The 24662-nt window shown below is 45.0% G+C and overlaps 2 protein-coding genes across 2 annotated transcripts in view; both read right to left on the reverse strand.

The window, feature by feature from the left end:
* Window positions 1-217: 217 nt before the first annotated feature.
* Window positions 218-4752, reverse strand: LYRM2 (LYR motif containing 2). Its single transcript, XM_015407102.1, has 3 exons — window positions 4505-4752; window positions 3391-3531; window positions 218-2650 (listed from the first exon to the last, which is right to left on the reverse strand). The coding sequence occupies exons 1-3, from the start codon at window positions 4547-4549 to the stop codon at window positions 2570-2572; spliced, it is 267 nt and encodes an 88-aa protein (XP_015262588.1). The 5' UTR covers window positions 4550-4752; the 3' UTR covers window positions 218-2569.
* A 2273-nt stretch (window positions 4753-7025) lies between these two features.
* Window positions 7026-24662, reverse strand: part of MDN1 (midasin AAA ATPase 1) — a 145210-nt gene continuing 127573 nt past the window's right edge. The window contains exons 65-70 of the mRNA XM_015407100.1: window positions 24277-24451; window positions 23224-23297; window positions 23011-23125; window positions 15133-15196; window positions 8846-8988; window positions 7026-7760 (exon numbers count right to left, since the gene is read on the reverse strand). Of these exons, the coding sequence (XP_015262586.1) occupies window positions 7572-7760; window positions 8846-8988; window positions 15133-15196; window positions 23011-23125; window positions 23224-23297; window positions 24277-24451 (760 nt within the window). The 3' untranslated portion in view covers window positions 7026-7571. The remainder of the gene's footprint in view (window positions 7761-8845; window positions 8989-15132; window positions 15197-23010; window positions 23126-23223; window positions 23298-24276; window positions 24452-24662) is intronic.

Raw genomic sequence — 24662 nt, forward strand, 5'->3', positions numbered from 1 at the left:
GGGGGGGGGGGGGGGGGGGGGGGGGGGGGGGGGGGGGGGGGGGGGGGGGGGGGGGGGGGGGGGGGGGGGGGGGGGAGGCGACGGGGGAGGAACCGGCGGGATGGGGGAACTTACCTCCTCCTGCTGCTTCCTCCTCTGCCTCCTGTGTGGAGGTCCCTCCCCCCCGCGAGTATTGCAGGTCCCGCCGCTTGTGATATATAATTATCTATCTGGACCTTCTGGGACTTTTGTATACATTTTTCTGTGTTACTCAGAGGATGGGGGAAATCTGTGTATGTTAAAGGCATATGGATCACCTTCCTCTGTTGCAATGAATGAAGAGGCTCCAGTACGCAACTTACCTGAAGCAAATAACAATGCCCTCAAGGCCAGTCCTTTGCCAACCCACACTACTGAAGCCTCCTCACAACACACAAGTAAGCCCAACCTGGACCATTTTTTGTGCTGCTTTGCAAGGGTAGTGAAACTATGTTTGGTAGCAATATCACCTTAATTACTAGGAAAAACTTTAGTGATGGGGGGGCAGAATCGTACTACTCCCTTCATAGTAGTCTCTGTTGCATTATTTGAAAAGATGATAATCTGAATAATTGTTGGAGGTAAGGACCATGTCAAATTAATTAGTTCATCAAATTAAACAGTGACTCCCCAGGACCATTTTAGGTAGGGGAAATGGTAGGGGGAAAGCCTTAAGCTCAGTTTATGGAACTCCCACTGTCTCATCTGGTCTGACCCTTAGAAAAATGTGTGCCAGCAGCCGAAGTCAGTTATTTCCTCCCGCCCCATGCTGAACAGATGATTAGCTAGGCAGGCACAAGTAGCTGGATTTTCTTTTCCTCCTAACAGGTGATCATCAATAACTCCAGGTTTCCACAAAGAAAAGTTTGAACTCTCTAAACCCTGTAGGAGAGATCTGTCTGCTGAGATGTGTTTTGAATTGTGACGTGCCCAACTAAACTGTGGGAGAACTGCTTAAGAAGCTAAATTAAGATGCAAGTAAAGAACCTGTTTTCAAAGAGCATTCTAGCTGCTACAAACTGTTTTTAAAATCATAGTCCATTACATGCAAGCCTGGGAAGGAAACCATGTACTTGTGACTGTGGCGCAATATGATTTTAACTGTGTAATAATGAACTCTTGTTTGTTGTCAGTGCTTAAAAGCTGTAGTCCCTGCATAACTGTAAAACAGTACTAAAAAAACCAGACCTGCTTCTTACGATTTTTACAACACCTGCAAATGTTTTATAATAAAACAACCAGGCGATAACTGTAGCAACTGAGTTTTAAAAGCAAGATGCTGAAACTTGGTCTGCAGTTTTAAATGATATGCAGCCCAATCCTATGCAAGTTTACTCAGAAATAAGTCTCATTGATGTCACGGAATACATTCCCAGTTAAACATATGTAAGATTGCAGCCTTGTCCCACTAACAGTCTCCCTCTACAAATGCTAGGGTTCATAGGTATTGTGTTAAATAGAATTTGCACTGGGGGAACACACCTTTAAATTATTGTCAGTAGTTTTCTGCATCAAATAGTTCTAGGACAGTCGGTGTTAATTTGGTATCTTGCACTATATTGGAGCATCGCCGTGTCTAGCTGCTCCTAACCAAAATGGGTATCTGATATTGCTTCTGTTCAAATATACTTGCTGGAGCTTTAAAACTCTCTAATCATGAGGGACAACTATGCCTTGCTAGGGAAAGTACTGACAACACCTAGATTACTGTATCCCACTGGAGGCTTTCAACTAAGCAGCTATTTTTTCAGCTTCTGTATTTCATCACAATTATCCATTATTAAGCATGAATGTACTTATATAAAGTGCTGCATAAACTGTGCGTTCTGCTGTAACTGACACTTTTGGAATTAAATTATTACCTATCAGATGTAATAGTTTTTTATGAAAAACACCTGTACAGTTCCTATTGGATTATGTGTGCCATGTAGAGTATATAAATGGAAATGAATTAAACATATTGGTTTGCATAAACTGTTCTAGAGTTTTACTCCTGTTAGCTCAACAAACTTTGCAGATGTTCTTCTAAAGTTGGAAAACATCAGCAGTAACAAAGTCTGTTCCCCAAAGCACTGCAAACCTGCACCTTGTCAATGGTATACAGTCAAGCCTTTTTGTCCTTCATACATAACCAACATATGAAGGAAAAAAATCAGTCTCACCATTTGCTCGATATCAGTTTGCATGACAAATACACTCAATGATAGAGTAAATTCTTCAATCTGACAGAGAAAGGTTTTACAAAATCTTGGGTAGAGTTTAGTTAATCCACTGCTTCATTACATTCTGAGCAATGCTTTTCATAGGCATAATCCATATTTTTGGGGTAGCAATCCACTTTTGCATTTTGACGTGTCTAAGTCAGGTTTAGACATTATCCCTTGCTGGTCTTTCTCTACAGATTTCTGCCCATCACGGCTCAATTTTATCAAGCTCAGCACCCCTACAACAGTTGTATAAGCATCACTTTTTGGTTCTTTGAGAAGTCCCTCCACATCTAATGTCCTCTGAGGAAGCCACATTGAAAGGACATTATATTCCACAATTAAGGCTAGGATTTTGCCAGTTTTAGAGTTCTCTCAAGTTCTTGAAGCTGTATGTTTCCCTGAGTGATCATCATCCTGATTGTATCCTGTAAAATAAAAGGTATGTTCAGTAGGCACATGCAGGGCACTACTCTATAAGGGTCTATGTTGAGTGGTAAAACACTGACCCTTTGAAGTGCATGATATTTACAATAATGATAATTACAACTGGCATACTTTCTATGTGTCATGGCCCTTATAAGGAAATTACAGAAAAATAGATCTGCCTGGCAGCAGCTCTACATAAGGCACAGTTCCACTTACCACAAAGATAATCCATGTCATAAACAGAGCTACATATTACAGCTCCTGCATTCAACCAAACAGTCCAAAGGCCTTTGCTTAGTCCACTTGGGGACTTTCTGTAAATTAGCAGCATGATGGTACCAACAATTATTTGTAGCCATCATCTGACCAATTTTAGAAGAGGAGGAGATTAGATTTATACCCCGTCCTTCACTACCCAAAGGAGTCTCAGAGCGGCTTACAAACTCCATTCCCTTCCCCTCCCCACAACAGACACCCTGTGAGGTTGGGGGGGCTGAGAGAGCTCTTTTTCAAGAACAGCTGTGCCAGAACTATGGCTTGCCCAAGGTCATCCAGCAGCTACAAGTGGAGGAGTGGGGAATCAAACCCAGTTCTCCCAGATTAGGATCCACACACTTAACCACTACACCAAACTGGCTAGGTGAAGCTTTTTTAGTGATACAGTGCAGTTAGTAGTACTTGTTTTATTGCATCATCTTAACAAATGTTGTTTACGGGCCTATAGGTGACGATTTCTCACCTCTTCTGTAGCACCTTTATTCCTTTTGAATTCTGCCCTTGCCCAGTCTCTCAAGTAATGACGATCAGCTTCATGGGGTACCTGACGAATAGCCTGAAGAATTTTTCTGTATAACTGAAGAACCTGCTGCCTTCTCAAGAACTATAAAACATCAAATGACTATCAGCTCTTACCATAGGTTGCATATTCTATAATACCGATGCAAATATACAAGTGTCTTATACCCAGTCCAGTGTTGTCTGTTGGTTTGGTGTTGTCTACTTTAACTTTCCTTCTTAGAGCTAGAGATTGAGTAGTGGCATTTTGTAGCCGCTGTGGCTCCATTACTGAGCTATTGCTCCACATGCACTACTTGTGATAATCTAAATAACCCCTACAGAAACATCAAATATTAAACTCATGGACGCACAGTCCACCACAGGTATGTGCATATTTCTGGCAAAGGCAGTCGCTTGTACACATGATAAATGCTGCATACATAAACAACTAAGGTTAGGATGGACTAAAACCTGAGCTCAAATGTCCATCCTGAAACTTACTGGGTGACTCTTTCACAATATAATTTACCTCGCAGGGCTGTGTGGATAAATTGTGCAGAATATGTACCCTGCCTGAGCTTTTTGGAAGACAGATAATTACACCCTGGCAACCTCACTACAAATAATAATAAAAAATGGTTCCCGACCCTTCCAACAAACAGCGGAAGAAGTTAATTGCTGTGGATCTCCCCCCCCCCCCCAATGCCTGCCAGTTTAAGAGCACCCCCGTGGCTGTACAGACGGCCACGACGACTGCGGCCTGATCCCCTTGAATGCTGCCAACACCCCGTGAGAACACCGCCAGGGGAAAGGCGGTCCCTCACCGCCGCCGCGGCAAATAATTTAGCCCCACGATTCCTAAACTATCTCCGCCCGCCGTGGCTAGGCCTGCCTGCAGTCTCTCCTCCTCGTTCTCACGAAGAAGGAAGCACCTCGCCGCAGAGGCCGGTTCCAGCAACCTCCCCGAAGTACAGCAGCGCTACATAGCGCGCGGGGCCAAAAAAAAAAAATGAAGGGGAAAAAATGGTGTGTGTGGGGGGGGGGGGGAGGCTGTGTCTGGGCCGCCCCTCCGCTACCTGCTTCAGAGTCAGCGTGGTCGGGGGGAACCGGGACGACGCCATGACAGCCTGAACGCTGGGCGACCTGGCTGGCTACTTCCCTCTCCGTCGTTTAGCTGAGCCTGAGGGCGGCCTTCGCTTGGCGGCGGCTCTTCAGGGCCCCGCCGCTTTCAGCGAGGGAAGGCGCGACAGGGAAGCCGCCGGCCTCCCGCTGTTCAGAGAGGTAAGAAGGACAGAAGGCGGAGGGAGTTTCCCTTTGCTCGCAACTCGGACCGCAGGAGTGAGAATAAGGCGGGAGCAGGGTGTACGCCCCCTCCCCCCCAGCTCCTTTTAGGGAGCGGAATTAAAATGGATTTAATAAACGGGAAAGTTGAACAGCGGGAAGGAGCACTTCCTGAAACTACTGCTGAGCGGATCTAATGACCACAGTGGGATGGCGAGGGTTTTTTTCCTCACAGGAGGCTCCACAATTTAAATCAAAATGTACACGGCAGGAAGGTGGCTAACCGGAGTCACTGGGGGGGATGGGGCTGCCATGGATTCAACAAGCTGCGGAATAAAGCTGAGCTTCACTAATAGCGTTGCCAACCTCCAGGTGGTGGCTAGAGATCTCCCACTGTTTCAGGTGATCTCCAGGCGACAGAAATCAGTTCACCTGAAGAAAATGGCCACTTTTGATGGTGGACTCTATGGCACTGTGACCCACTGAAATCCCTCACTTCCCCAAACACTGCCAGCTCCCAACCCAGAGCTGGCAACCCTACATCATTGATGATTTCCCATACTGCTATTTTCTTCCTCTCCTTTTTCTTTCTTCACCAGGCAGGATGTTTAAAGGTTGTTCTAGAAAACATGAAAGCTCCCAGACTGGGTTTGATCACACTATCAAAAACAAAAGCTATGTAATGCGTTTGGGTTGTTGATCTCCTCTTGCATAGTCCCACAGAGGCAGAACAGCTCAGAGAAAGCAACACATGAGCCATGGTGACAGTGATGAGTATAAGTTCCCAAGGTAATGACAGAAACTTACAAAACTCTTGTACTGTCACTGAATGACTTCTTTTGCTTACGAGGCACTCTGAGGTATGATTCCATGCAGTTTATTCATGAAGTTCACTTTAAACAATCCCACACAGAGACTATTACCTTGCCAAAAGGTGACTAATGCCCAATTCTTTTTTCCACCAAGTTTCCTAGATTTCTGGTACCACACAAGGATGAGCACAACCAGTAGGCCCACTGCGCAAACAAGTTATTTTTACCCCAAAATACATTTAGGAAACTGTTTATTTAGGAAGTTTCTATGATGCCTCTTCACAGTCCTGCTCTCTGTAGCTACCTTGAATCCACATAAAAGTATATCATGCCAAGTGAAAGCTTGTTCCTGAGAAAAGGGTAGTCAGCCTTCAAAAACATACCCAGAAAAAACCCCATGAAGTTCTGTTAAGTAGTGAGGCACTGTTATGGGCTTGGGTGGCAAAAACAGCCTACTCTTAGGCAGAGACACAGAAGGTGATGGGTGCATTCCAGTGAACATGATCACACTCAAAATAACCATAATTTTTCTAGAAATATCACACTGATTCTGAATGCTAGATACTTTAGCAAATAAGCAACACTACCTTGCGAATACACATCTAGGCTTCCTATAACCACCATATAGCATATGGCACCATATAGAATATTGCTACTGTTGTGGTGGCTCAAGTGACTGCAGACCGGAAGGTCTGTAGTTCAGCAGTTCGAGACCTGAGTGCCACAAGATGGAGTGAGCTCCCATCTCTGGTCCCAGCTCCTGCCAACCAAGGAGTTAGAAAGCAAGAATTTGCAAGTAGATAAACAGGTACCATTTTGGTGGGAAGGTAACAGCGTTGGCTCTTCGGCTTGGAAATGGAGATGAGCACCACATCCCTACAGTCGGATTCAACTGGCTTTCGAGCAAGGGAACCTTTACTGCTAAACAGAATTAGACAGTAGAGATACTCTTTGATTCTCACACCATCTTTCTCTAAGCAAATAATGGACAGCCAAAAAAAACTAATTTCAAAAATTAGGCAGTTTTATAATTTGTCTGACACTACTGCACATGAGCAGTAGGCACTTACAGAACTTCCCTGTAGTTCCTCTCCCCCAGCATCTCCATTTGCAGCTGCAATGAGGGAGTTGGACAAGTATGTGAAACAACCCCTCTGTATTTCTTATACTCATGGAACCTCTTGGGCCAGTGTAAGCATCACTGGCAGGAGGAGGAGGAGGAAGGATGCTGCTGCCAAATTTCTCACTGTAGTCTCCCATTCCAGCCCCCCCCCCCCCCCCCTTTTCACAGGTCAAAAGGGGCTGCTGGTGGAGGAGGAAGATCTGCACCCACAAGCCGCTTGTGCTTTGTACAATCCCATCCAACCCAATGTTCTTAATACAGAGCAAAACTGTTTTAGAGTTCTTTTCTGCCCTGATAAAGAATGGACACAATTACAAACCGCAAAACATTTTTATTATTAAACACAAATGATGCATAGTTTTTCCAATGAAAAAAAGGGGCAGGGGGAAATGTCCTGTGCATGATTTAGAATACCAAAATGTTTGTCTAATGTTTGCTTTAGACAGAAAACAAACTTCACAGTGTAAAATGATAATGCAGACATTTTAATATCATAAAAATACCCTTCTGGCATTATCAGACACCAGCAACAACCAGCAACCCACAAACAGTGGAGTGCTCACACATGTTGACCTAAAACAGACATGTATTTTTGTTATGGTTAAAAATCTCTAGTTGCAGATTCATCTCAGAAGTAATGCTAGTTTCTTACTACAATAGAAACAATCTTGGGAATAACGTTTCTCAATGACATGAAAATTTCAAATAAACCTTAGTATAAATTATTTGGATAGCAATGACGGGTAGAAATGGGTTTCCACTGTTTCCAGATAGTGGCAACAAGTAAACTGACTCGTTCCCCTGTTTATCATGGATTGCATAGTTTCCTGCACCGAGTAGGAAGAATGCTAATTTTCAAGGTGTACTTTCTGGCCCATTTAAACAGCAGCTTATTCAGTGATGAATTCAGTCTGATCAGGCAAAACTCTACAGGCTGTCTGAGGTAGCTACCAATTCAAACCACTGCCTGAGTGCATCACTGAGAGTCTCTGGAAGAGCATTCACATCTCTGAGGATTATGTAGAAAGGAAAGGGAAATTCTTCCATGTATGACCTTATTTCCGGCAATTCTCCTGGGCCTTTAAATATAGGTACTTTTATATCCAAGATGGAATCCTGAAAATTAAAGTGACACAGTGATTAGAAGCAGATACTGAGTTACACAAGTACCATAGCTACCACAGTGCATTTCTTCATTACTAAAATTGAGCAGAGACAAAGGAAATTTTTTGTTACACTAATTGAAAATAGGAGCAGTTATCAGAAAATGAGCACAACTTGGCTCATTGCCACAGGGCCTGTAAAACAGAGATGCCCTGTCAAGCATATGGGTGAGGCCAGGAGAATTCCTACTCATATAGTTCTTCCTGCCCCTTCTCCCCCCTTTTTTCTTTCCCTGGGATAGGGATAGTATTATTATACACCATATTTGAACTTGAATCTGTTAAATTTATATGTTTTAACTGTATTTTAAACTATTTATTATATGTTATGATCTGCTCTGAACCCCACAATAGTGGGGGAGAGCAGAATAGAAATCGAGAGAATGAATGGAATGAGTGAGTGAGACGACTGCTAGGAAAGCTAGATGTAGCGCCACAGTCCGAATTCTTTTCTTTCCCCCAACAATTTTCCATTACTAATGCAGTACTAGTGCAGAGAGCTGCCATATGGAGCCCTCCCATATTCAGTGGATTCAGTTTCTAAATGAGTAGACTGTTATACAGGTGTTCAGGTATAAGGATATCAGTGATCTAAAATCTAAGTCAAGGGAAGGACTATAAGAAGGCAACCTTGATGTCATGACTCAGATTATAGTAAAACAAGCAGCAGTATAAAAATAATTCTCCAAGATTTATTGATTGGCTAAAATTACCTCATTCTCTCTAATGTCTGGATGACAACTATTACCAGTAACATTAAAAGAAAACATAAAAACATGGAGGTTTGCAGTTTCTGGAAATCAATACCTGCCTGTTCAGTAATACATAACAAGGGAAGTTAAAAAACTGAAAACACACCTCAAAATCAGAGCCATTGACACAGTATGTACTCTGGAGGATTTTTCATTATTTTACTATTGAACTGGACACCTCTTTAGTTATATAAAATTCTCATGCTACAGCAAGTTATAGACCTTTTTACAACAGGCCATTTCATCCCCATGAAAGGAAATAACATCCCCTTTTTCTCTCACTCACCCTTGAATTGGGGTTGTCCAGCACTACAAAAATGACAAAGATATTTGCATTCTGAACAGACTGGACAGCTGCTGTGACACGTTCCTTGCCCTCAAGAAAAAGACCTCTTCCATCAGATACTATTAAGAGTAGCTGAGCAGTTTCTGTTCCAGAAGAAATACATTCAGTTTTATTAAAACAGGAAAAAAACCCAAAAGCATTTCTGTTGCTATAACATGCAATTAGAATATCTGGAAGAAAACTATGAAAAAGTTGTTTTAGATGTCTAAGATTGCAGCCCTAAAAATAAAATGCAATTTCTGTTTCTTAAAGTAGGCACAAGTTGGAGAATGGAAGATTGGATTAATTTACCACGAAGCTTCCTTTCTCGGTGGTTTAGGAGTGGGACAGTCCTCATGCTGGGGATTGGCTCCTCCTCCTGATGCAGAGTTGGTCTCAATGACTGATCCAGCTGGGGGAGGGGCCTATCCCTCTGGACTGGCCCAGTCTTCTCCAAGCTGTAAGCTCCCCCATTGACCAATATCGCGGGAAACAAAATTCCTCACACACGGAAATGTGTTACTTCTAACTTCCAAGAACTAGACAGTCATGTGCTAAGGGGTAACTTGGATGCTACTGCAGACTGACGCCCCTGTCAGTTATCCATTGGTGAACACTGACCCACTCACTGAACCTTGTTAACTACTTTGAAATTACCTGGAAGCCAGCCCCCCACATGGGAGGGTAGGACTGTCCCACTCCTAGACCACAGAGAAAGGAAGCTTCACAGTAAATGAATACAATCTTCCATTCTCCGGTGGTCCAGGAGTGGGCCAGTCCTCACACTGGGGACATAGAAAAGCAGTGTGTCCCAGGGGTGGGCCATCCGGCCTACAAGGCATGCTGAAGTATTCTACAGCCGAATGCTGCGTCTGTGGAGGCCACCTTGTCTATCCTGTAATGCCTCATAAACGTGTGCACTGACTTCCAGGTAGCTATCTTACAAACCATTTCCAAGGATGAAAAGGTTCTATACGCTGCCGAGGTGGCTGCCCCTCTCACTGAGTGCGCTGTGACTCCCGCAGGAAGTTGCAAGCTCTGTGCCTTATATGCCAAAATTATACAGCCTCTAATCCATGTGCTTAATGTAGAGGATGATACCTGTTAACCCATCAACGACTTTCTGAAGGAAACAAACAATGCCTCTGATTGTCGCCACTGCTTGGTCTTATCTATGTAAAAACTCAAAGCCCTGCGGACATCCAAGCAGTGCCATTCCTTTTCCCTGTTGCGTTTCGGGTTTGGGCAAAAGCATAGTAGTACAATTTGTTCTGATCTATGGAACACTGAGCTCACTTTGGGAATGAATGCCAGGTCTGGAGTTAGGACCACCTTGTCGCTATGGAACACACAGAGCTCCCTGTTAACCGATAAGGCCCTCAACTCTGACACCATACGTGCTGATGTCACCCCAACTGGAAATAAGGTCTTAAAAGATAGTTCTTTTAGTGGACAGGATGCCATGGGTTCAAATGAATGTCTACATAGAGCCTGCAACACTGTATTAAGATTCCAGGTGGGAAACCTGTACACTGGAGGTGGTTTTAGTAAGGTGGTTCCCCTTAAGAAACGTTTTATGTGGGGTGTTGTGACAGCGACTTTCCCTTCTTGGAACCCCTAACTGCTGCTATGGCAGTCACCTGCCTCCTCAACATGCTAGCACTAAGCCCTTTGTCCAACCCATTCTGAAGACAGGTTAACACCTCTCCCACTGAAGCTTTAAGCGGGTTCAGACTATGCCATAGGCACCATGAGTGAAACACCTGCCAAGTGGAGTTGTATATTCTCCAGGCTGTGAGGTTGAGCAGAACCGGGCGTGGCTGTTGGGTTACTCCTTGAGTCAGTAAGTTCTCCCGAAGAAGAAGCCTCCAAGGTTTCTGCACTGATAGTGTGTACCGGTCAGTGTTCCCTCTTAGCTGAGTTAGTGCGAGCTAGCTCACAGTTTTTTAGCCTCCGACTCATAGATTTTTGTCTTAGCTCAGGAAGGATGGCTCCAGAGCAAACTAATTCATGCAGCAGCCAAATCGCTCGCTCACAACTTTAATGCCAGGAGCTCACCAAGTAGAATTTTTGTTCACAGGACTCCACAGCTTAGAGGGAGCCTTGGTACTGGTCCTGGAATCATGCCCTCCTTGGCCAAAATGAGGCAACCAGCACCAACTCTGCTCTTTGCTCCCGCAATTTATGAATCACTCTGTGAATCAGTTGTATTGGTGGGAAGGCATACAGAAGACCCCCCGGCCATTCGCAATTGAAAGCGTCGACTCCCTGCACTTGCGTGTCTCTTGTTCTGGCCATGAACTTCCATACCTGCCTGTTCTGGGCATTAGCAAACAAGTCCAGCTCCAGGCGGCCTGCTGCTCAGGCAGTCTGCCAGAACATTGTCCTTACCCAGCACATGCACTGCTTTTACTGACCGTAGATGAGTTTCTGCCCACTGCACCAGGTCACTTGATTTGTCATGAAGCCTCTAAAACCTTGTCCCTTCTTGTTTGTTGATGTATGCTTTTGCAGTCGTGTTGTCCGTTTGAACCAACACATGTCAGTCTGACAGAACCTCTTTGAATTCCAGGAGACCCAACCTGATGGCCCTGAGTTCCAGGAAATTTATACTCCTCTTCATCTCCTCTGTAGACCAGAGTCCTTGTATCATTCTGCATGATGAGTGCATTCCCCAACCCACCAGACTGGCATCTGTAGTCATTACCACCCTTGTCGGCTCTCTGACTCAAGGTTCCTGGGAGGTGAAGGAGTAGATGACCTTTGTGGGAAATGATATCCTGAAACGGTAGAAGAAATCTCTGTAGAGGTCAGGCGTGTAACCCGGACCACTGGATCACCTCCTGACATGAAACCATCATGCCCAGAAGTTTGGCAGCAACACCAGATCCACCTTGGGTTTTTCTAGTACTTGTGAAAGCAGAGACCTGATTTTCTGTTGTCTCTCTATGGAGAGAAACACTCTGTCTTTCACGGTGTCCACTTGTACTCCCCGGTGCGTCAGAACGAGTTGGAAGTAAATTGCTCTTTCCTGGGTTCACAACAAACTCATGTTCCCTGAGTGTCTGCACTGTCAGATTTGCAGCATCCATACACTGTTGAAATGACGCTACCTTCACCAAGATGTTGTCTTGGTAAGGAAAGAGGGACACTCCCTGCAGGTGGAGGTGGGTGATCAGCACACCTTTGGGGATGATTTTAGGCCGAATGGTAAAGCCCTGTATTGGTAATGATTGTTATTGTATGCAACACGCAGGAACCTGCAATGCATCTCTCTTATGGAGACATGTAAATAGGCCTCTGATAGATCGATGGATGTCATGAACTCCTTTTCCTGAATGACTGCGAGAATGGATTTCAAGGATTCCATCCTGATTTTTTTTGTTTTTACAAATTTGTTTAGCCATTTCAGGTCCAGGATGGCCCTGACATCTCCATTTTTCTTCAGCACTATAAAGAAAACCAATACACTACCTGATTTCTCTGTGAATGTGGGACCCTTTCTATGGCTCTGATCTCCAGGTGTTGGATGGCCCCTTCCAACAACTTGTGCTTCTCTACTAATGTGTTCCATAGAATCTTTAGGGTACGTCAACAGGGAATATGATTGAATTCTATGGTGTAACCCTTGGCCACTGTGTCCAGTACCCACTGGTTGTTCCCCATTTCCTGCCAACGTTGAGCAAATTTTTGTAGACGGCCTCCTATCCCCAAACATTTCTTCCCCTCAGCATAGTCATGCAGTGGCTCCTTTCCTAGTGTTTTTCCCTGGTCATTTTTATTGGGAAAGGATGGCTTGTTGTCTTGAGCTCTGTGTTGCCCCTTCCCTTTGTATGTTCTGGAAAAGTATGGTCTTGACATTTTCTTGGAGTCCCAAAAGGACTGAAACGTCCTTCTAGGCTTTAACTCTTTTTTCTTAGAAGGTAGGACTTTCTTTTTATCTTTGTTCTCTATCAGATATTTGTCTAAGCCATCTCCAAATAGATTAGCATCTTGGAATAGAACTGCCACCACCTTGGCTTGGGCAGAAGAGTCTACATCCCAGTTCCTAAGCCAGTTGTTCCTTCTGGCCGTTACACTGCATGCCATGGCTCTTGCTGATTGCTGAAAGGCATCCAGAATAGCATCAGCTACAAATGCCATTGCCAGGGCAATCTTTTTTAGTTCATCCTTGACTTCCTTTGGAATGGTACTCTCTGTAGAAGCCAAATTGGATGCCCAAGCATAGGCTGCCCGTGAAAATATAGATCCCGCTGTATACGCCCAAAGGGAACAGGAGGAAGCTTCAAAGTCTCTGCGAAGGGTTTGTTCTATATGCCTATCGCAATGATCCCTGGGCAGACTGTCAGCCTTCATTGGAAGCACTGAATTTGAGGTCAGGCTAGTGACTGGGTCATCCACTACCGGTAGCTTGATTCTTTTCGTGGCTTCTGGAACCATGGAGTAGAATTTTGAAAAAACTTGGTGATTAGCCTTAGGCTTTGTGGGATGTTCCCATTCTGGCTTCATAATCCTATAAAAGGCTGCTGGAAGTGATATACCCACTTGTGGTGCAGACACTGCTGGCATCAACTTTTCTGAACCTCCTTGGATCAGGTTCCTCTTTCCCTTTAGGTCTGGAGGAGATTTCCAATGTTCTGAAGACCTTCGGGAGTAAGCGTGAATACAGGTCTTGAAGAAAAAGCCTAGTCTGTATAACGGTTATTTCCTCTACCTCTTCCTCAGAAAGTTCTCCTTCCTCCTTTTCTGACGAGGAAGCAGAGGATTCAGAATCTCCCCAAAGGGTATCCAACAAAGGACTACCTTCTTTGGTTGTGGAGTGTTCATGTCTTCTCTTGCTAGGACTGGAAGGGGAGCCTGAGGTACTTCTGGGTATGTCCCTCTTCTGGTCATGGTTTTTTTTTTTTTTACCTTGCCTGCCCCTATCTAGGTAGACCTTGGATAAATCAGACATGTCTGATTTCCTGTATCATCTCCCTTAGCTCTTTCCTCATCTCCACCTTCAGCCATTGCATTAGGTTGGATTTCACATCTTCCTCAGAAAGGTCCACATTTTGTAATTCCAGGGACTCTTGAGAAGACAGGGATACAGAACATCTGGGTAGCTCAAATTTACTGATCGGACTCTCCTTCATCTGAGAGGCAGATGATCCAGCCATTTTGCAGTACTAGTCAACCTGGGGTGAAAGTAAAAGAATTCCTTTCATGAGGAATGGGTAGACAAAATGGATGCCATTGCTTTCCCACCCTTCCAGACCTAGCACAGTTTCACTTTCAATGTCCCCTCTCCTTACTATGAATGGGGGGGGGGATAGTGTGGAATTCACTTCCCTTTGACTCCTCCAGTACTGCTGGGGGGGGGGGTTTCCTACCACCCCATGTCACCCACGACCCCTTAATATCCTCAGGTGCCCACTGAGGTTCTGCTGGGGTCCACCTGGCCAGTCCTTCTGCAGCTTGTGCTGGGATCTTCGTGGCTGGAAAATACCGTGTGTCTCACTGCTGTCCCGGCCACTTTCGCAGACTCCACCGCTTTCCCAAGTTGGGACAGGGACTCCCCTTCTCTGGGAGTCCCATGGGAGTCTGCGGCAAGCCGCAGCTGCCAGGGTTCTCCCAGTACTGCCGGCTCATCTTCTTCTGCTGCCGCCGAGTCCCTTGGGTGCCTGCTGTAAGCCATGGCAGCCAGGGATCTCCTGGTTTTGCAGGGTCGTTTTTCTGCTGCTGCTGCGGCTCAGAAAGCAGGATCCTGTCCTCTACTGCCAACTGCGGCCCAAGCCTCACTCTGCTTCCTGTCACCGTTTGGATCACTGTGCGTGTGAGAGTTCCGTAGAGCCTGACCTGCTCCTACAGCAAGGCTGGTAAAACTGGGCCAGTCCAGACAGATAGGCCCTTCCCCCAGCTGGATTAGTTGTCGAGACCAATCCTGCATCAGGAGGAGCCAATCCCCAGCGTGAGGACTAGCCCACTCCTAGACCACCAGAGAAATATAACATTGCAGTGACAATCAATACTAATGGATTCTCTAAAAGTGATAGAAGAAATAAAACTCTATCTGGTACTTTGAAGTAATTGATCGAGATCAGCAGTAATTTGGAATACATAAACATGAATGGAAGCACCAAGTATTTAAAATATGCTTCATTATTTTACTGGGAGCTTAAACCAGAGGGATTCAGTTCACTCAATGTAGCAATGGGTCTGCATCCAGAATAGTAAAAACTAATTCTGTGGACATGACAAACACTCACCTGGATTCATGCTCTGAGAAAATTGCTGTGCAGCAGCAAACATATTTGTTGTCGATTCTAAAAACTGCATGAAAAACAAGTACATTATGAATCAAAAACACCAGTCCTAAAAATTATTCTACCAACATTAATTGGAATATAAGTTGAGGACAGCTACTCCAAACTCTTATAATTATTCTTCAGCTATAGAATCTGGTTAATTTGAATGGACTTCAAGCACATATACAGCTTCTTAAAAAGGCCACATCCAGTTTTTACACACAACAGTTTTCAAGATGAAAAGGGAATGTGAGTTTTGTCCTTTGTCAAATGCTATTTGAACCAGTTTGCTTCCTTAGTCTACAACAGTAGCACAGTTTTTTAGAACAGGTTTCTTTCTAGATGATCCCAGTCAAATGAAGGATCACGGTGGCAGTGTGATGATGTTGTGTCATTTACAGAGCTATCCTAAGCATAGTTATACCCTATTAAGCCCACTAACTTCAATTAACTCAGAAGGATGTAACTGTTTAGGATTGTACTGATAATCAAATCTTGTTGGCTATGTTACAGATCCAACTCCGCAGGATGGCAATGTTCTTGCCCTCATTTTGAGGAGGTACCCATCCTGCTTCAGTTTTGTAGAGCCTCCTCTTTTCAAAACTGCTGGTATGGAAATGTTTTCCAGGGGGATGGCAGTAATTTTTTTGCACAGCATACCATGGCATGTTGCATTCTCTAGGGGGGGAAATCGAACTCCTGAGAAATTTGATCCTTTAAGGTACCATTGTCATAGTCATGTGGAGGCTCTCCATCTCTGGTCAGTGGTGACAGGCCACCTTATGGCCCATGATAAAATTCCGGGGGTTTGTGCACACTTCACTGCTAAGTGTCATTCTGCACAGGCCAATGCAGGGAAAGGAACATTCTCCATCAGTGGAGGAAGGTATCCTTGTATGGGTTGTGCCTCTTCCTTGCTGTGAGCAGAACATATGCAAATTATTTGCAAAGGCTTCCACTGTCCCAAGGAAGCACTAACTTCCCAGTCTGTGCCCTGCCCACTCTGTGGGTGGTCCAGCTTCCATAGCTCTCCTACCTCACTTATTAAAAACATAGACAAAAATACCTTTAAAAAATCTCCAGCCTCTGCCTCTTGCTCACAAGTGGCAGTGGTGTAAAGTATATGAAATAATCTCAGATGGAACAATTCCCACAGGACGCTACAAGAGTTGAGCTGCCACCAGAGGGTGACCTTGGCCACTCCTTACTCTGCGATCCCGGCACTAATCTCTGCAACACGGGTGCCTGTTCTTCAGCTGCCACTCTCCTTTCCCCTGCCCCAGCACAGATAGGGAGTGGGCACCCGGCCCTCTCCCATGCCAAAGTACTGGCAGTGGATGGGCCCATCCATGGAGCCACCTGCAGCTCTTCAGAGCCAGCGCCTTTCACCCTGTCAACTACTCAAGTCCAGGAGGCCCCTGCAAACACTGCCATTGAAAGGTGCTCCCCTCATTTTCTTTGCTGCAGGAAGGGACTCCCAAGGCAAGCACAGGAGGGAGCAGAAAAGATAACTTTATCTGCTATTGGAAGGGACTCTCCTTTTCTCTTTCTCCCCCATTATTCTCACTAGGGCTTTGCTCACCCAGGCCTCTCCATCCATTATGACTCATGAAGGATGGCAAGTGCAATTTGAGTGGGAAAGATGTAAAGAAAAAAACAAATCAAATTAGCAATGCCACAGACCTATGAAGATTCCTCTTTCTCCCCCCCCCCCCCCAAGAGGGGGCATCTCACAGCCCCAGCAGAAGAGCTTGGTTCTTATTCCCTGGAGCTCGGAACTACTCAGCCATTCTAACTCTTCTTCTTCTTGGCCAGTAGACCATGAAGCTGGCACTCACTCCACCCTTGGTCTCCAGAGCTCCACACTCTGGCCATTCTGAGTCACTGCACTCCAACTCTGCTCCAGACTAGGGGTGTGCATTTGGTTTATACTGAGCTGAATAAATACCTGAAAGATACCTTATTGGTATTTTCCGAGCATTTATTCAGCTGAATCAGATCCTCAAATCACAAACCCTGGCTTTTATTCCGGATGCACCCACCAAGTCATGAGCACATTTAAAGAGACGGTCTCTTTAAATGTGGTCCCCGAGTTGTACCGCCATGACCCTTTAAATGCATTTAAAGAGATAGTCTTTAAGACTTTAAAGGTGGTGGAGGAGAGCTTCATAGGGGTGGCCCCTGGCCTGTCAAGACAGGTGGGGCTTCAGGGAGAAGGAGCTGAAGAGAGGAAAGGGGGTACAGGGAATTTTTGGGTGGTTGCAGGGGTCATGCTGGCTGGCTGACCCTTGGATGTTGTAGAGGAAGGCCAGGAGGTGGGAGCAGTGAAAGACTGGGGGTTCCAGCACCCTGGGAAGATGTCTTTTCAAGGGGGAGAAGGTGAAAAGGGGGTGCTTAATTGCACCAGCAGTGAAGGGGGTGCTGGGAAGTGGAGCCCTGGATGTTGGAAAGGGGGCCCAGGGGCATGTTTTGGATATTCAGTCGGGACCTCAGCACTCCAGCAAGGTAGGGTTTGATGCAGGGGAAGGAAGTGGTCAGCAAAGAAAAGGGGGTATGGGTGATTTTTTTTGGTGGTTGCAGGGATTATGCCAGTTGGCTGACCCTTGGACATTGTAGAGGAAGGCCAGGAGGTGGGAGGAGTGAAAGAACAGGGGCTTCAGCACTGCGGTAAGGTGTCATTTCAAGGAGGAGAAGGCAAAAAAATGACTCGGCGAGTGCATTTAAACAGACCGTACTGAATAAATTTGGCAATCCCGATTATTTCTTGAATCCCAATACAATAGTGATATTTTTTGGGTTTGGTATACTCAAACTTGAAAAATACTTTGTGTGTGTGTGTGCGCGCGCACACCTCTACTTCAGACTACATGGCTTCAGTTTAGGAAGAGAGGGAATGATTAGGGGAATGTATTGCTTCTTCTGGCCCAGCCTCTACCAGCTTTCTTTATCAGGAGGATCTACTCCTTTCTGGGGAAGACCATTCTGGCCTAAGGATCTGCAGGACTAACCTCTCACCAACTGGCTCCAACACCTCATATTCTGCTGCCACTGTCCTCTCCCCTGCCAACGTACTGGCAGGGATGGGGAGTGGACAGCCAGGCTTTTCCCACTCCCAAGCCCTGGTGGCAGACAGGCCCATCTACAGAACTGCCTGCTGCTAAGTTCAAGCTGGCACCTCATATCCCATCAACTCTACATGTCCAGGAGGCCTTGGTAAGCATCTGATAGTCCTGTAGATTCTTCTAGGGTAAGCCTGATTGCCATCTTGTTTCAGGTGTGATTCCTCCAAATAAAAGGAGACAACCCCATTAAAGAGCCCATGAGGGTTGGGGATCTTGCCCTCTGAGCATCTATACTCAGTGACAAGAGATCTCTTTAGGTCTTAGCTTCTGACCTATTCAGGCACCAACAGGAGCTCCTTAAGGTCAACAGAGCCTTTGGATTTTTTGGAGATATAGTACGAGATGAGGCCCTGGTAAAAATCAAGGGAAAGGAGAAGTCAATGCCCTCTTCTTCCAAACAAGACAGGAAAAGATCCAGCAGATCAGATCAAACTTCCTTTCAGTATCTAGGGTATCTTTCCGGCAAAGAGCTTCCTGACTCCCCTAGTCAGCCTGGAAGAAATCCTGATTCACCCCCAAAGCCAACTTCCCATATAAGGGCTCCTTGGTGCACCAAATGATCTGGCTAGGTACGTTCTAGACCTCCTTCATTCCCTCCTTTCTCCCTAGGATCCTAAAGGCCAGGATGACAACAGCAAGACTCCAAGCCACCACATACCTGTGGAAGAACCAAGCCATGGTCCACTTCTGAAGGTGGAACATTTTCTGGAATCTTGCCAATCCCATTCATCATTGTGATGATTCCTTGTTTGAGAGAGTGTGTGTCCCTTTAAATGCTTGATAGTAACTAGTGTGCTGTGATTGGTGGATGGCAGAGTGTGGGAGGAGTTATTCTGTGTGGATCTGTGTGGGTGTGTCAGTGAGAGATTGGAGAATGACAGTTGGAAAAAAAGCAGTTGAGGTTCAGTTGGATTTCAGTCAGTGAGAGCTCTGACAGTGCTGTGTGGTGTCAGAGAGAGCGAGAGAGCTGAAAGTTCTGTGTGGAATCAGTTCTATGTGAAGTCAGTGTTGTGTGGTATCAGAGAGAAAGAAAGCAGTATATATCTGTAAAGTGAAACTACAGTTCTTAAAGAGAGTTAAAGTTACAAAGAGAATAGCCTGTGTGATACAGTTGACATACATACTTACAAATACCTATTTCCTAAACAGTTACAGTTTAAACAACCTCTTAATTTGTTCTTTCAATAAATCCTTTTTATTTAAGTTTATCCCAGAAGCCTGATCCATTATTCCTCAGGACCACATAGATCCTCGAAAGACCCTGGGTCAAAATACCAAAACCAGAAGCAGAGAGGGGATTTGGAATTTAAAGAAAATTCCTGGTGGCAGCTGGAACTACCTATTTTATAAACATAAAGTATAATTTAAAGTGAAATCTAGTCCTTCCCAATAGGTCATCACAATCATGCCCAATAAAAATGGTACTTGGAGTCCATCCAACTCATAATGGAGTTCCTTCTGGCATGGGATTTCTTGGCCTCTACAGATTTGCAGGAGGCCTGTCCACAGATTCACATGCACCCAAGCTCCAGACAGTGTCCTTGCTTGCATACTGCCACCAACACTTTTGTTACAGAGCCCCTCTATTTGGCCCCCACCCAAGTCTTCACCCAGCTGGTGGTTTCAGCAGAGGCCATCTCAAGTCATGAAGTGTATACTTTCAGATCATATGCAGATGACCTTATATGCAGGCCACCACACATATTACAGGACCTCTGGGGCATCCAATCACCCTACAGGTCCTCCACACACACAGGTTCCTAGTTTCACCAGAAAGTCACCCTCATTCACAGGCCATCATCCATCTGGGGATGTTGACTGATTCTGCTGATTCTCTATTGCCCTCCAAGGAAAATGTCACTTCAGTCTCAGGGCACCATAGCTCTCCTCGGACACGTGATGTCTGAAGATCTGATGACCCTGATGCAAGTACTGGGTATCATGATCTCCTGCCCAGCAATTGTGCCATGGTTCCAATTACATTCCTGTCCCTTTTAATGGCTCTAGTTGCCTTTTCATGGGACATCCTTCAATGTCATTGGCGGGAACATAACTATTATTCCCAATGTGTGCTGCTCCTTAAGTTGGTGACTCCAGGACTCCCATCTGCTGGGAGGTACCCTAAAACCTTTCAAACCACCATGGATGCCAGTCTGCTCATTGTATGCTACCATCATTTAGTCACCCAAAGAAAGTGGCAGAACATAGAAATAAGGCAAAGGATCTAGTAGTTGAAGCAGAGAGTGATTATCGCTTATACTGCTCTCTTTCCAGCTCTTGATAACAGACTCTCATGCCCTCATCCTCACCAGTAACAGATGGTAAACACCATGTCACCCATGAGAGAGCTCTGAGATCACTCCCCGGCAGAAAGCAACTCCCTATGTCCTCCCTACATCTCAGCTCATAGTCAGGGAGTTCGTCAGAATACAAGAGAAACAACAAAGGACATCTTTGTTGTAATCCCCCTGGCCAAACAGACCCCAGTCCTCCAAACTAGTGGCAATGACACAGCAACCACTGTGGATCTTCTCAATGGATGACAACATCATTCCATAGGATCCCCTGTTCCATCCTGCTCTGGGCTGGGCTTCGCCTCTTCACATGGAAAATGAAAGGATGACACTGCAATGACACGGCTAGCCAGAACAGGTATCCAGGCCATCTTAGCTCTGTTTTTATTATTATTATGCCCTAGCCAAAGCTAGGACATTTTATTATTTTCAGAAAGGCCATCTTAGCTCTTGACCCAAGAAATCTACTGAGCCATTTGGGTGATTTTCCACTGGTAGAGTTGTGGAATGAATACCAGAACATATACTGTAGGCGTATAGAGGTTCTCTACTACCTCCATGATAGAATACATTAGAACCATTTCTCTGGCACCAGGCAGTGACCCTTCATGGGTTCCCTCCTGACATGGAATAGCCACCTGCTAGAGACAGTCAGTTACAGCCTCCCAAAGAGAAGCAGCCCTAGCCAGTCCGCACGCTCAGAATGGTTTTCTTTTGTGGAATCTCCAAAAGGCATTGAGAGTCCCACTCAAACCTCTCTTGAGCCCTTGAGATCTGCTACACTGACAATTCAGCCATTCAAAGTAGCTTCTCATGCCCTCAACTTCAGCAGGGAGGGCTTCAGAGCTATCTTTCATTTGGCTTAGAGGCGAACTTGCTCCCTTCAGGAGGATTGCGTGATCTTACACACAACCCCCCTTTCTTGCCATCTGTTATCTCTTTGTTCCACACGGACCATGACATCTGTCTGTCTTCAATCTGCAGTAGTCCCAGCCATCCTATAGAATAGGTCTAGGATACAGTAGAGGCTTGGGAAACTCCCCATGTCTACCTGAGAGGATAACAGTCTTCATATTGCTGGATTCCTTTTGATCACATTCTTACCCAACAACGGGAAAGACTGTATTATTGTAAAACCTAACCAAATACATCAGAGTGTCAGTCAACATCTCTCACCAACCTCAGAGGTTACTGCCTTTTTTACTAGAGTTACCACTGCATGTGCAACCCATACACAACCCTCTCCACCAATGTATCCTTTGCATGCATAGCTAGGATACTGACTTCGGCTTCAGCCTCTACTTTGGTGAGGCACTACCAATTGCCCTGGCTGTGGCTACTTTAGACGGAAATCTTCTAGTTCCTTCATTGCTCTCCTTTCAGCTCCCCCTCCAGGATAACAGAGCTTTTCAATATCCCATACAAGGATACCTTCCTCCACTGATGGAGAACAAAACATTGGACTTACTGTGAAGGTTTCATCTCATCAGTGGACTGGAAGGTATCCTTCCCTGCCCTAGCTGGCAGAGGAGAAATTGAAAAGGAACTCCCTAAATCAAAATGTACACTTAGTTTTTTTGTCACCTATTTTTCTGCCTTGCAGCATCGCCACTTACAGGTCTTCAAGGAGAATTCTCTCTTATGTGATTGTGACACAAGAGGTGGATCTGTCACCATCAGAGGCTTGGCAAGACATGAACAGAGGAGGTGGATTGCCTCCTCAGGACGGTGGAAGCCTTTGCAAAAAATCTGCATGTGACCTGCCCATGATGCATGGAGGAGGCACAACCCATACAAGGATATCTTCTAGTTCACTGATGAGGAGAAACATTCACAGTAAGTCTAAGTCTAATGTTTCATTTTCTTTTTGTGATATTATAAGGTTAAAACTGTCCAAATAAAATTTGGATGACTGAGGTGAAGAAAACAAAGCTGCACTTACCTGTTTGTAACTATTATTCATTGAGTATCTTCTGTGCAGGCACACATGGGGACTGTGCCTGAGCAGGCCTGCCATTGGATAGGTCTTTACAGCTAAAAGCCTCTAGGGGGTGCTACATGCTGGAGCCAGAAGCTTGTTCCTGCCCAGGGATCACATGCTGCTGCACAGCAGCGCCCCCTACCCTCAGTACCTCTAGGACAGCCGATGCCAGAGCATGCAGGAGGGCAGGAGGGAGGGTATGTGTGCCTGCACAGAAGACTGAAGATGAGCTAGCTTTAAAGCAGCCTTATTTCTACCCAGCATGAGCTCTGGTATGACAGCTATTTTATAAGTCAGAAAGATCTCTTCAAAATATTAATGTTTACACATGTACAACATATACACAACCTTTCTAAATTGCAGCCCATTTCTATCCATCACTCCCTCCCACTACTGATAGTTGATGCTATAATATGAAGTATTAAAAGGTACTAGGACATACCTGTGCTATCTTAGTTTTCTTTTGTTCAAATTTGCAAAGTCGTAATATCCGAGTTCCTGATTGGTCATTAAATTGCTCATGGAATGGATGCAGTAACTGAACTGTTTCTCCAAAACTGAAATAAAATGAAAAATGCATTTTAAAATTGGGCACTATATGCAAGAGACAAACTAGTATTAATTATTCTTCAAATAAGCTTAAAAGTATCCTTACCTACACATAGCTATCTGTCCCACTTCTAAGAGGGTCAATGCATTTCCAATTACTGCCAGGGATTCATAAGCAAGCTGTGAAAAACAAGGTTAAGTTACATATCTGTAGCACTTGCAACAGATTTAACCAGCTGTACCATTCTAAAATCGTGTACATTCAGGAAACCTTTCCTTATATATTGTGATATTTGTTAGATACTACCATAAAGCTATCATAAGGAGCTAGAAGACAAAATAATATACCCAGCCTGTATGATTTGCTTGTAGGCATTTTGCCCATGCAAATATCTAAGTAATAAACTACCCCCATGCTGCAGGGACAGAACTACACTATGGCCAGGACACAGTGGTATGTTAAGCCTAATCCACACCGCTTGTCCTGGAACGAGATAGCAGCTAAGGGCTCATTAATGAAAAAGTAGGAGGAACAAGAGGCCTGTATCCACTCAATCTGTGCATAGAAAGTGGAGTTTTCCTGTGTTGGACTCTGTTCTCGCAGTCCCTTCCAAAAGATCATTCTCATCACTGCAGGACCTGCATGGGTTGGGGGGCTGGACTGAGGAAGGATAGGAGGATGAAACTGCTCCTCCTCCTCCTTCTGCAAGTACAACATCACTGAGGAAAGGGGTCACTTTAATAATTTCATTCCCTTGTCCCTCCTCACTCCAGCCCACTGACCTGTATCTCTTTTGGGATTCTATGACCCAAGGACTGAACTTTCTGGAGGTCAGCAGCAGACACATGAAAAGCTCTGTATGTTTTCCATGCATGGATGGTTGGATACAAGCCAGAGCCAGCAAACAGAGCAGGAAGTGAGAATAATCACGATCCTTATTTTGATGTCACACCCAGAGCACAGCTGGAAGTGTATACAGCAACCTCGCTGAAAATAAGCATGTCTGGATCCAAATGGGAGACCTTCTAGGAGGTCTTTGTATACCACTTTGAGTTCCATGGAAGAAAGGCATGACATAAACAAAACACCTGACAGATGATATAGTAAACATACGTATATTTATGAATTCAGAGCCTAAGAAGCTTCATTTATCTTTACCTGTTTAGAGTGGTTATCTATCATGCTGGCCGAATCATCAAGGGCCAAGCAAATCTGATACTGTCGTTTGCTGGGCTTCGTCCTTCGTAACCAAATTTTATCCTTTCGGAACTGGCTGGCAATATAGGGAATTACTTTGCGCATGTTCAGTCTTTTTCCTGTCCTATAATCGCCTCTGGTAGTGAGAAAGAAAATGCAAGATATTAGAAGTAAACATATTTCAGGGGAAGTTTGGCAGAATACCCACCTGAATCATATTTACATAACTATATAGTTTCCCTGACAATTAGACTGAAATATTGTCGGAGATGACAGTTTTAAATCTCTCCTAAAGTGAAGGAAACACTGTGTCAGACATTGAAAACCTAGCTCTCAGAGCAATGCCA

This window comes from Gekko japonicus, unplaced genomic scaffold (genome assembly GCF_001447785.1).
Source record: "Gekko japonicus isolate JY-2015 unplaced genomic scaffold, Gekko_japonicus_V1.1 scaffold2866, whole genome shotgun sequence".
Lineage (NCBI taxonomy): Eukaryota > Metazoa > Chordata > Lepidosauria > Squamata > Gekkonidae > Gekko > Gekko japonicus.